The sequence below is a fragment of the Patella vulgata genome, chromosome 5 (genome assembly GCF_932274485.2).
Source record: "Patella vulgata chromosome 5, xgPatVulg1.2, whole genome shotgun sequence".
NCBI classification, from domain to species: domain Eukaryota; kingdom Metazoa; phylum Mollusca; class Gastropoda; family Patellidae; genus Patella; species Patella vulgata.
Genome location: NC_065883.2, coordinates 1,245,391 through 1,258,491, shown reverse-complemented (window position 1 = coordinate 1,258,491; position 13,101 = coordinate 1,245,391). Strand labels below are relative to the sequence as shown.

The 13,101-nt window shown below is 38.3% G+C and overlaps 1 protein-coding gene across 1 annotated transcript; it reads left to right on the top strand.

Annotated features, from left to right (window-relative positions):
* Positions 1-396: 396 nt before the first annotated feature.
* LOC126822749 (tubulin-folding cofactor B) lies at positions 397-10,881 on the top strand. The gene is made up of 6 exons (XM_050551806.2): positions 397-610; positions 1,732-1,875; positions 2,414-2,507; positions 3,903-4,038; positions 6,780-6,908; positions 8,204-10,881. The coding sequence occupies exons 1-6, from the start codon at positions 494-496 to the stop codon at positions 8,319-8,321; spliced, it is 738 nt and encodes a 245-aa protein (XP_050407763.1). The 5' UTR covers positions 397-493; the 3' UTR covers positions 8,322-10,881.
* The last annotated feature ends 2,220 nt before the right edge of the window (positions 10,882-13,101 follow it).

Sequence of the window (13,101 nt, the reverse complement as noted above, 5' to 3'; positions counted from 1 at the left end):
ACGATCATCTACTTACCACAGAGATGGGATTTTTGTAAAATAACGCCAGAGGTGGCGTCTAAAATTTTAACACACTTGTCCTTTGTGGAAAGTATGACGGAATTAAGAGATGAATGGTATGTTACATGTTTTACGTTTTCTCCGACGGATAAACATCCGTCCTCGATAACTAACCACTGCTTGTCAGTGGCCGCCATGCTATTTTCCCCTATTCTCGTAATGACATCACTTCCATTTCAAGAACAGATTTTTAGATCCTAAAAAAATTAAAAAGGGCATTAATTGTTATTTATATTCATTAAAACTCTATTTGAGATAGCTGAAATTGAAAATATTTGCAAAAATGATATTGTTGGCAACGAAATGTTTTTATTTTGTGGTCACGTGATTGAGGTAACGTGACCGTAACACGCATGTCATGTCGGCTGTCAAGTAAACGTGTTGTTCATAATTTTCATTTATCGTTTGTTGTCCCACCGGTTGCTGATCAAAAATGTCTGGTGTTCAAATTATTAGTGACAGTACAGTGACAATTAATGTTACTTCGGTATGCAATCAATTTGGGGCGGAGAAGCGATTTCCGAAAAATTTAACGATTCTAGATTTCAAGGTTTGTATGTTCATGCTGAAGAACTGACTCACCGCAGCAATGAGTGAATGATGTTACTTTGTGATGCTAATCTAGTCTAGAATGTTCTTGATTTTTTTTGATTTTTTTTTTTGATTTTTGTTGTTATTATTATTGCTTTGGGGTTTTGTCCTCCCTGGATGCTGTAATTCATTTATAATTTATGTCATCAAAGTTGTCTGGGTCTCCTTATTAAATATTATGGCACTAAGAATACTAAGATTAAGAAAGGCTGCATTAAATAATTACGGTAGGCCTACCAAATGCCAGTTAACTTGTCCACACCATTTATATACACAAAGAACAACTTTTGTTTGCGACTCCATTTTAAATTCACGGCGAATAGGGAATTTTCAGATGATGATACATATGCTTGCACAATCGATCGCTATCATTTATCAGCCAATCAACGGTTCCATGCCATATAAGGAATACTACGGAGGAATGTAGTAACTATAAGGCAAGGTTAAATTTGGCGTGACAGACAGTACAATACAAACAGTACAGGACTAATAAGAAAGATTATCAATTTGATTGATTGAGACTGAAACATGATAACTTTGCTTCTGATTGGTCGAGCGATGAAACTTCGAGTATAGATTCATTATATCATTAGCTTGACTAAGTTCGATGATGAGCATTTTCTGCTTAGGCTAAGTAGCAATAAGCTATTTGATTGATCAAGACTTTGGAACATAACATCTCTGCTTTTAATTGAAGTACATGTACAATGTAGAATGTTTTTAGTGTAGATGCATGTTCATTAAGTGAATGCCTTGACTAAGCAGAGCTAAGCAATTTAATTGTAGATGCTTTGGGACAAGGTAACTTTGATTCTAACTGATGAAGAGTGATGAAACTAAGTATATACACGTGTTTCACTACCATGTACTTCAAAACCTTGACTGAGTAGGATCATGAACATTTTTTTGTTTAGACGAAGTATAGATGATCAGTTTGATTGCTCGATACTTTTCAAGAAGATAAATGTGCAGTTTATTTTGTGATTGTGGCAGGGGAAATCAGCCTCACAGTTGGCTGTTTAATTGAGTCCCCAGCCTGAGTGACCAATAACTTACCATGATTTATGTATGTATTTGTAGGGGAAGTTAGAACTGTTAACAGGAGGACAGCAGAAAACTATGAAATTACAACTGTATAATAAAGACAATAAACTTGTGTGTTTAATAGATGATGATTCAGCGTTATTGGGTTCTTATCCCATTGATGATGGAATGAGGATCCATGTAAGTATTTATAGAATGTGAACTTTGACCCTGTTACATTTTGAAAACCATAACAAGTACGGTAACACAATGCATAGATTGTACATAATGGATGAAAAGAACATGAACATGCAAGTTGTTTAGTGTAAGCTAAACAAGATCAATCTAAGGACAGACCCTTGACACCGGAAGCCACAACAAATGGGCTGGAAGTAAAGGTCTAGGAAAAAGACACAATTTCAGGAAAAATCTTGATTTTGCCAATTTTCGAACCTCTGTATAAAACACTGGATTTACTTACTTGTGTAGCTTTATAAATATTATTGTTGTCTTGTTCACATTCTAATTAACTGGGAAACAATAAAAAAAAATATTGAAAAGTCACATTTTTGTTCGAACTGTGATAGACTGTAGCACCCTCTTTAAAAATTTTAAATTTATGTTTTTCCATTTTTTTCTCATCGATTCCAACATAAATTGAAGGTAGCCCCTTAGGTTTTAAAAATTTTGTAAAATAAGGAAGACCCTAGTGATCATATTGTTGTTTTTATACGACTAGGTCGAGGATAAAAATCTTACAGCTGGAGAATTTGATGATGTATCGAAAGTAGAAAAATTTGAATTAGATGAAGAAGAATACGCTAAAAGAACAGGTATAATATTAGCAGTTCAAGAAATTATAATAATTTACAAACTAAGAAATTAGAATCATTCACACCCAATCACCTCAGGCTAAGAAATTAGAATCATTCACAACCAATCACCATGCGCTAAGAAATTAGAATCATTCACACCAAATCACCACAGGCTAAAAAATTAGAATGATTCACAGTTCACACCCGATAAACAAGCGAAGAAATTAGAATGATTCACACCCAATCACCACAGGCTAAAAAATTAGAATCATTCACACCCACCTTAGAAAGTAGAATCAGTCACACCCAATCACCACAGGCTAAAAAAATTAGAATGATTCACACCCAATCACCACACGCAAAAAAATTAGAATCATTCACACCCAATCAACACAGGCTAAGAAATTGGAATGATTCACACCCAATCACCACAGGCTAAGAAATTAGAATGATTCACACCTGATCACCACAGGCTAAGAAATTAATAGAGCCATTCATTGATAGGATTCTCAAAAATATTGGAATATTAAGCCAGTGTTAAGAAATAGTCGACATTCTAAAAAAGAAACGTAAGCAGACTAAGATAGTAGAAACTCAGGTTAAGCTTCATCCATCCTATTGTTTTAGACGAGAATAATCTTGTTTTTAACTTCAATAGATTGTTTAAACTTGGTGTAGATGATCATCAGTTGAATGTCTTGACAATTCAATAATCAGTATATTCTACTCCAATTAGGGGGGTTGGATGGCAGAATGGTTAGCACGTGCGCGCTGTATCGTAAGGCCTGCCATTGAGTCAACTGGCGTGGTTTCGAATCCCCGGTTGTATGTGACAAGGAGCAGGGTTGCCTGTCCAACCTTGTGGGTTTTCTCAGGGTCTTCTGGTTTCCTCCCACTGCTAAAGACCCGTACGCGCAAGTGAATTATTAAAATAAAATTAAACCATATGTTAGTCCCGAAATGACCTAGTCTGTGTTGAGTGGACATTAAACCCCATTTCTCTTTCTCTCTGTATAAACAACATAATAACTTTGATTCTAATTGAGTTATCGAATTTGATTGATGGATGCTTTGCAAACATGTTCAATCTCTGCATTGGTCGAGAAAGTTCATAGTGATTTTCCGACATGGTTTCCTCATGTCAGTGGTGCAGTACGGAGGACCTGACAAGGACAGCTGTCTAGTCATTCAGATAGTATGAAAAACCGAAGCCCCATGTATACATTGGCGTGCACATAAAAGATTCCTTGGCAGTTGGAATTCGATATAAGAGTAGGCCGTAGTGCTGCTGTCCAGGCAAAATTTCCCTTATAGCACACTGTAAGTAATTAATGAATGCCACCTATTTATTTTAGATTTGTTTTTATATTGTGAAATTTTTTGTTGAATTGCATTTTTTAACTTTTTGACCAGATTCCGTTCGAGCGTTTAAAGAAAGAAATAAAATGGGTCGATTTAATCCTGAACTTGTGAAACAGAAAGAGGAAGAAAAACTGCAACAAGATTTACTTGAGAAGGAGAAAGCTGAGACTATGAAAGTTGGTGATAGGTTAGTAAAAGCATCCTCTCATGAAAGTTGGTGATAGGTTAGTAAAAGCATCCTCTCATGAAAGTTGGTGATAGGTTAGTAAAAGCATCCTCTCATGAAAGTTGGTGATAGATTAGTAAAAGCATCCTCTCATGAAAGTTGGTGATAGGTTAGTAAAAGCATCCTCTCATGAAAGTTGGTGATAGGTTAGTAAAAGCATCCTCTCATGAAAGTTGGTGATAGGTTAGTAAAAGCATCCTCTCATGAAAGTTGGTGATAGGTTAGTAAAAGCATCCTCTCATGAAAGTTGGTGATAGGTTAGTAAAAGCATCCTCTCATGAAAGTTGGTGATAGGTTAGTAAAAGCATCCTCTCATGAAAGTTGGTGATAGGTTAGTAAAAGCATCCTCTCATGAAAGTTGGTGATAGGTTAGTAAAAGCATCCTCTCATGAAAGTTGGTGATAGATTAGTAAAAGCATCCTCTCATGAAAGTTGGTGATAGGTTAGTAAAAGCATCCTCTCATGAAAGTTGGTGATAGGTTAGTAAAAGCATCCTCTCATGAAAGTTGGTGATAGGTTAGTAAAAGCATCCTCTCATGAAAGTTGGTGATAGGTTAGTAAAAGCATCCTCTCATGAAAGTTGGTGATAGGTTAGTAAAAGCATCCTCTCATGAAAGTTGGTGATAGGTTAGTAAAAGCATCCTCTCATGAAAGTTGGTGATAGGTTAGTAAAAGCATCCTCTCATGAAAGTTGGTGATAGGTTAGTAAAAGCATCCTCTCATGAAAGTTGGTGATAGGTTAGTAAAAGCATCCTCTCATGAAAGTTGGTGATAGGTTAGTAAAAGCATCCTCTCATGAAAGTTGGTGATAGGTTAGTAAAAGCATCCTCTCATGAAAGTTGGTGATAGGTTAGTAAAAGCATCCTCTCATGAAAGTTGGTGATAGGTTAGTAAAAGCATCCTCTCGTTTAAGTCACTTTTACCAGGGGCGTCACGGTGGCTCAGTGAGTAAGACAGCTCGCTAAGCTGGAGGTCCTGTGTTCAATCCCTGTGTTCACTGAGAATGTTCATCGGGATTTCTCGGTACGAATTCCCCTTGTCAATGGTGGAGGAAAGAGGGCCTGGCAAGAGATAATGTATAGTCATCCAGATAGGACAGAAAAACCGAGGTCTGGTGTGCACATTAGCTTGGGAGCATCCATTGTTTGCTAGCAGTATATGTAAATGAAATGGGGTTTTAGGTTTAACATCCTACTTTTCTGCACCAACTGGGATAATGAGAAACCATTATTTGTTCTGACGTTATTCTTAGTTATAAACTGAACAAATAGAGAGAGAGAGAGAAATGAGGTTTAACTTCCACTCGACACAAACTAGGTCATTTCAGGACTAACACATGGTTTAATTTTATTTCAATAATTCGCTTGCGCTTAGGGGTCTTTAGTAGTGGGAGGAAACCGGAGGTCCTGGAGAAAACCCATGAGGTTGGACAGGCGACTATACTCCTTGTCACGTACAACCGTGGAATCGAAACCACGCCAGTTGACTCAATGACAGACTTTATGATACAACGTGCACACGCTAACCATTCGGCCATCCAACCCCCCCACCCTGAATAAGTAGAGTTTACAGGAAAATACAAAAAGATTTGCTCAAGTTTCTCTAATTTCTGTATTTAAAGTTGCTAACTCAGCATCATCCAAAGACTTCGACATTGAAAACACAAATTATTTTTCAATTTAAATCAATATTGATGTTATGGTCTCACCTGGAAAAGATGCGCTTCTGATATCCAATATTTAAGACAAAATAAACATTTTACTATTGGTTCACGAATCGTGTACCATAATGCCATTTGTAACAAGGGACTCAAAAAAATGAAATGAAATGGGGTTTAACGTCCTACTGTTCTGCTTCTATACTGGGCTAATGAAGACGGGCATACACCATACAGTGTGCTATGTGGGAAATTTTGCCCGGGCAGCAGCACTATCGCCTACTCTTACGTGCCAAGGGATCTTTTACGTGCATTCCAATGTATACACAGGACCTTGGTTTTTCGTCTCATCTGAAGGACTAGACAGCTGTCTTTGTCAGGCCCTCCGTCCTGCATCACTGACAAGGGGGAACCACGCCGAAAGATCTGGATGAACTTTCTTGGCCAATGCAGGGATCGAACACCCGACCTCCAGGCTAGCGAGCCAGCGTCTCACCCACTTAGCCACGTGATCCCCTGGGACTCGAAGAACGAGGCTAGACATATTCCACATTCCACAAGTCATGTCAAACGGTGACACACATATTCTTATCTGGAGAGTTTTCGCAATAAATACTATTGGTGTAGGCTTGAATAACCAGGTGCTAGAGATTGCCATTCGATTGGGACTTCTGGCATATTTCAGTTTATATACATTCATATGACATTATTATATATGCTGCGACCCATTTGTGTCAATTTCTAGGTCCTATATGTTAGTGATTTAGCTCCTTTAATTTATAATGGGGGAGTCGTAGTGGCTCAGTTAGTAAGGTGCCAGGATATCTGGCATTTGGGTCCCAGGGTTTTTCAAGAAAGTAAGGTGCCAGGATATCTGGCATTTGGGTCCCAGGGTTTTGTCAAAAAAAAAAGGTGCCAGGATATCTGGCATTTGGGTCCCAGGGATTTGTCAAAAAAGTAAGGTGCCAGGATAACTGGCATTTGTGTCCCAAGGTTTGTCAGTAAGTTCCCTCTGATCTATTTAAAGATTTGTATTTATTTTTAGATGTGAAACCCGAGTTACAGGACAGCCTACACGGAGAGGAACGATTAAATATATAGGAACAACAGATTTTAAACCAGGTATATGGGTTGGGATACATTATGATGAACCACACGGTAAAAACGATGGAAGGTAAGATATTTATATCACCAAACTCCAGGATACAAACAATCTGATTAAAACACAGATTCTATTTCGTTCGTTTTACTTGTCTTTACTACACTAGGATCTAAAAGAGTTGTTATATAACCCGCGTTCTGAATGATGTGAGGGATTAGCCAATGAAATGGTCTGTTACAGCGAGTTCTTGGCATGTGGTGAACTGAACGGAACTGCGGGTAACCCACTAGAAACATCAACGCTGATTGGTTAATCAAATGGCTGACATCATAGGGTCAAAAAGCAGCTCGTATGACCCCTAACGCAACCTACATGTACCACTACAACTGGTCAGAAAATGGGCTCCCTTTAGGCCCCCACACCACCTAAATGGGCAGGTTAATTCCCGGCAGCAATCCAGATGTTTGACTAGTAGGCATTGACAAACAATTATGCCCTATCAGACAATTTCCCTCTCTTAGTATGATTAACTGAAGCAGGCGCCCGGTCTATATGGGTGTATCAATGTATTACAGAGATATATCATATAGGTGTATCAATGTATTACAGACATACATCATATGGGTGTATCAATGTATTTACAGAGAATTGATGACAAATCTGATTCCAGTTGGGAACATGAACAAATTTTTAGCAAAAGGGAGATAATTCTTTTATGACCTCTTTCCATTTGATCCAGCCTTAACAACACACTGATCCGCAGTGAATATTTGCTTGGCGGCGACAATCACTGATAAGGATGACATTGATGCGGCTTAATGAGCTAGAAATATTAACTTTTTTCCTGCGACAAATTAAATTCTAAAATATTTTTTGTATTTATTGGAAAAATAAATAAAGACGTATTTGTAATTAAAAATTATTTCCGATTTAGTGTAAATAGGTATTAAAATGACTAAAGTGCAGCATTCTCTCCGAAGCAGTTATGTCTTATGTAAACAATGCACGCGTCATTCAGCCAATGATTCACACCGCGTGCTGTGACAGCACGTGTTAAGGCAGTCATCTATGACAGAGATATTATACGAGACTCGTAATTCTCTGTGAAACAGATTGCCTTAACAACCCAAGTTGGAATTAGCAATTGACACACGTTACAAAAAGATAATATGGAACAGAATTACTATTTTAATTAAAGCGACATTTCGTGGAGATGGTGAGGGGTCTCTCAGTGTTATCAACATATTATAAGTGAATGTCTGTTAATATCAGGGATGCACTGGATAGTGAATTTGACCATATTTATCGGATTGTACGTCCATACTTGTTCATAGATTTACAACAAATTTTTATTTTTATATTTGTAGCGTTAATGGTAAAAGATATTTTGAATGTCAGCCCAAATATGGAGGATTTGTTAAACCATTATTTGTAGAAGTTGGGGATTTTCCAGAAGAAGATTTTGGATTGGACGATGAAATGTAACTTTAACCAATCACTAGTCACGACTCAAACTAATCGTACGATCACCATCATTTATAAATGGGCCTATATTGATCCTTTATATTCATGTGGCCAGCCTGTCGACAGCTTGATTTGTAATTATATAAGTTACGCAGCTATTTCGATGTAATTATTTATTATTTTTTTAATTATTTTATTCCTGGCAAATTATTCTGTTTTTATTTAATGTTGACGAATCTCTACATGCCTTAAAACTTGAGGGGGGTGGGGGCGAAAAGTTAACGCATGTGCGTTATATCATAAGGTCTGTCATTGAGTCAACTGGCGGATTTTGATTACCGCTTGTACGTGACAAGGTGTAGGGTCGCCTGTCCAACCTCGTGGGTTTTCTCCCATGACCACCTTCCATATGTTAGTCCCAAAATAACCTAGTTTGTGTCGAGTGGATGTTAAACCACATTTCAATCTCGTTCTCTCTTAAAATTCGAGACGTTGTTTTTGCTAGAAATCTCTACAACTGGGGAGTCAAGGTGGCTCAGTGAGTAACACATTGGCTTACTAACCTGGAAGTCCCATGTTCGATCCCTATGCTGGCGGAGAAAGTTCATCAGGATTTTCGGGCACGATTCCCCCCCTTGTCAGTGGTGAAAGATCGAGGGCCTGGCAAGGGACAACGTATAGTCGTTCAAATGGGACGAAAAAACGAGGTCCCGTGCACACTCGATATAAGAGTAGGCTGTAGCACCGCTGTCCAGACAAAACTTTCCTCATAGCACACTGCATGGTGTACCCCTTTCTTTATTAGCCCAGTCGGAGCAGAATAGTAGGACATTAAACCCCATTTCATTTCATTTCTCTACAAATGTTCTTAAATCTGTGAGAGAAATTGTCAAAAAAATACAGTGAATTATCCGTAAGAGTTGGGTTTTTTTACCTTATATTGGCTGTGATGAAAATTTGTTGAATTCAGATATTTATGTCTGCAAGAATCTTGGCATGAATCATATCACAGGGATTCTCGAAAAATATCCTTTTCAAAAAGGGGGGCTGGATGGCCGGATGGCCGAATGGTTAGCACGCGCACACTGTATCATACAGTCTGTCATTGAGTCAACTGGCAGGGTTTCGATTCCTCGGTTGTATGTGACAAGGAGTAGGGTCGTCTGTCCAACCTCGTGGGTTTTCTCTGGGTCCTCCGGTTTCCTCCCACTGCTAAAGACCCCTACACGCAAGCGAATTATTGAAATAAAATTGAACCATGTGTTAATCCCGAAATGACACAGTTTGTGTCGAGTAGACGTTAAACCCCATTTCTCTCTCTCTCTCTCCTTTTCAAAAAAGTTAGTAGCTGTCTTGCCAAAATGTGGCTCAGTATTGCATACATGTTAATCCCACGATAATACATCACGGACAAAACATATGTGTCATAATCAATCTGGTTAAAACACAGATTCTATTTCCTTTACTTGTATTTACTACACTAGGATCTGGAAGAGTTGTTATATAACCCTCGTTCTGGATGATGATAGAGATAAGCCAATGAAACAGTCTGTTACGGCGACTTCTTGGCGTGCGATATGTGGAACTGTGGGTAACCCACTAGAAACATTGTCTCAATAGATTCACCATATGTTTGGCGCAATATAACCCGGTTGGAGCTGACGTGCTATTAAACAACATTTCATTTCATTTCATAACGTTGATTGGTTAATTGAATGTCTGATGTCATAGGGTCAAAAGCCACTGACCCCTGACTTGACCTTCGAGTACAACTTGTCAGATCTTCATTTAGTGTAGGCCATCAAAAGTATTAAAAAAATAAAACGAAATATAGATGTGTATTATAATCAGTATAGTCAATATGTAAACACTGCCATTCAATACAGTTATATACACTGGAATATATATATATATATATAAATATATCATTTATAAACCAATACCAACCAGAAAGATGGAGCTGTATTGTACATGAGATTCAACCTGGCGGGTCACCATTTGATTTCAGTTGAAAAAAACAAAACCTGACCCTAGTCCTGACATTTTTACCCTAAAAACAAAACAACGGACCTTAGTCTTGACATTGTTATAAAAATGGTAGGCATAGATAATAGACAATATATACAACATGTATGTTGCCATGGCAATGACATATAACCAACAGTTTTTGATACAAGTCAATGATGAAATAAAGTGAGGCAACTTGATATATCAACTGGTTCCTTGTAAAAGATGTAACTATAACAAAGGCTTTTTCACTCAAATGATCCCTTACACAAGGAACCAAGTTAAACTAGGTATCTAGCCAAACCATGATAAAGAGGCAGGTGAGAAATCTTAGTGTGAAATGTAAATTCTGTAATGTTTCATTTACCTGTAAAAGTTGGATGAAATTTTCACCCAGCTTTTTACTAACCTGTATTACTTCATTATTAATGAACAGATTTTAAAATTGGTAAATTTTTTGTCAAATTAAATAATATATTGTAATAATGTATACATTTGTTTTCTGCTTTTTTATGTTTAAATTAGCAAAACGGCATAATTATTGCAATTTAACTGAATAAATTAAAATACAGTGGTTTTATAGTTTCTTTATAAATCGTAAGTTAACAGTTGAATTCCAAGTTTGGATTTGAATGGAAACAAAAATGTTAACTGATATTTTTTATAGGTAATAAACTTGTTACTACGTGGCTTGTGTCCGTCTCCAGTAGCCGGAAGGGGCAGAAAAGAAAGGCATTGATATTAAGGTCCCCTCTATGGGTATTAGTAGTTGCCTCAGTTTATCAAGCACTGGATTTGAGTTGAGACAAATAGTGTTATCAAATTGTTCAACAATTGAAACGTGATAATAAAACCAGCAAAACAGTTTTCCTCTATCCTGCCACAGCTTGATAAAATATGGATTCTAAATACCTATAGCATAATATTTAGGGGGGGGGGGGGGTTGATGGCCGAATGATTAGCGTTTGCGTGATGTATCATAAGGTCTGTCATTGAGTCAACTGGTGTGGTTTCGATTCCCCGGTTGTAGTGACAAGGAGTAGGGTTGCCTGCCCACCCTCGTGGAATTCCTCCTACTGCTAAAGACCCCTACGCCCAAGCAAATTGTTGAAATAAAATTGAACCATATGTTTGTCCCGAAATGACCTGGTTTGGGTCGAGTGTACGTTAACCCCCCCCACCCTCTCTCTCTCAACTAGGCTGAGAGAATGAAATCATGTTATTTTTAAGTATACTAAACAGCAAAAAAAACAAACGTCAGTGCGATTTCAAAATCAGAAAGGCACTTTAATCAAATCATTCTAGAGAACGACTTACAAAACGGATCAAAGCAATTTTAGAGTCTGTACACAGTCTAAACATCAGTATCTGGTGTGTCCATCGCGAGTGTCAATAACAGCAGCGTAGCGTCTGTACATGGAGTGGACCAGGCGATTGATGAACGCCATTGGCACCTGGAACCACACTCCCAGAAAAGCCTGGCGCAATCCATCGGCTTTGTTTAGTCTCGGTACGACGTTATTAAGTCTCCTCTGAATTTCATTCCAAAGATGTTCAATCGGGTTTAAGTCCGGACTAAGGGCGGGCCAGTGCACAACGTTGACAGCGTTCTGCTGTAGAAAGTCCCGAGTAACTCTGGTGATGTGGGAACGGGCGTTGTCATGCTGGAAAACGTTGTTTCGATGACGTGCGAAATGTGGTATGACGTGTGGTCTGAGAGCTTGATCGATGACGTAGCGCACTGCTGTGATGCCGGCTCCTCTCCCTGGACCAAGATTTTGGAACACTACAGGACCCACTCTCTGGTATGGGGGTGCATTTTATAGGGCTGGTCATGAGTTACATGAAAATCATGGACATTACCATCTCAGAAGTCAGGTTGCGTTTTTGAGAACATTTCCTGGGTTCAATTCTGTGTTTGGGAAGGAGCCTTATTGCTCAGGTAAAGTTGGAGATGTGGTCACAAATATACAATAAAAACATTTGGCAAGTTTTATGCATGCGTCTATTCAGAGTAACATACCAACCTGACGTTTCTTTTGCTGTTTAGTATATTTAGGTTCTTAGGGGGGTGGATGGTCGAATGGTTAGGCGCGTTGTATAATAAGGTCTGCAATTGAGTCAACTGACGTGGTTTCAATTCCCCGGTTGTACGTGACAAGGAGTAGGGTCGTGGGTTTTCTCCGGGTCCGCCGGTTTCCTTCCGCGGCTAAAGACCCATACGCGCTTGTGAATTATTGAAATAAAATTTAACCATATGTTAGTCCCGAAATGATCTAGTTTGTTTTGAATTGACGTTAAAGCCCACCTCTCTCTCTCTCTCTCTCTCTCCTCTCTCTCGAAACTAGTTTGAGAGAATGAAAACATGTTATTTTTAAGTATTATGTAGACTATTCTTACAACCGTGTAACCTGTTTCGATATAAAATCGTATGCTGTGTAAACTGTTGTCCCCTTTTTAATATACTATTAAAAAAAAGTAGGGGATATTTGATTTTGGGGGCATAATACTAAAATATGCAAATGACTACGAAAAAAGTCACTATAGAACCTAACAGAAGAAACATTTCCAGTTACATGTGACGCCCAAACGCACCAATAGCTACCGCATGGAATGCAGGTGATGCTTGGGATCATCATGGGGGTCCAACCCAAGATTTGCACGACTCTGACTTTGAATGTTACAGTCATTGTGGCATTGAATTCCAGGGTGGAAACATCAGTTTAATTGTTTTAGTGACCAGAAAACAAATTTTGATATGCGTCGGCTTACCCAAAATGAAAGGTTACGTGCC

What these genes read in the sequence shown, in the direction of transcription:
- LOC126822749 (XM_050551806.2), top strand. Translation starts at nt 494, where the DNA reads ATGTCTGGTGTTCAAATTATTAGTGACAGTACAGTGACAATTAATGTT. An exon ending in ACTATGAAAGTTGGTGATAG is followed by an intron (nt 4,039 to 6,779) that starts GTTAGTAAAAGC and finishes ATTTATTTTTAG; the next exon opens with ATGTGAAACCCGAGTTACAG. An exon ending in CACGGTAAAAACGATGGAAG is followed by an intron (nt 6,909 to 8,203) that starts GTAAGATATTTA and finishes TTATATTTGTAG; the next exon opens with CGTTAATGGTAAAAGATATT.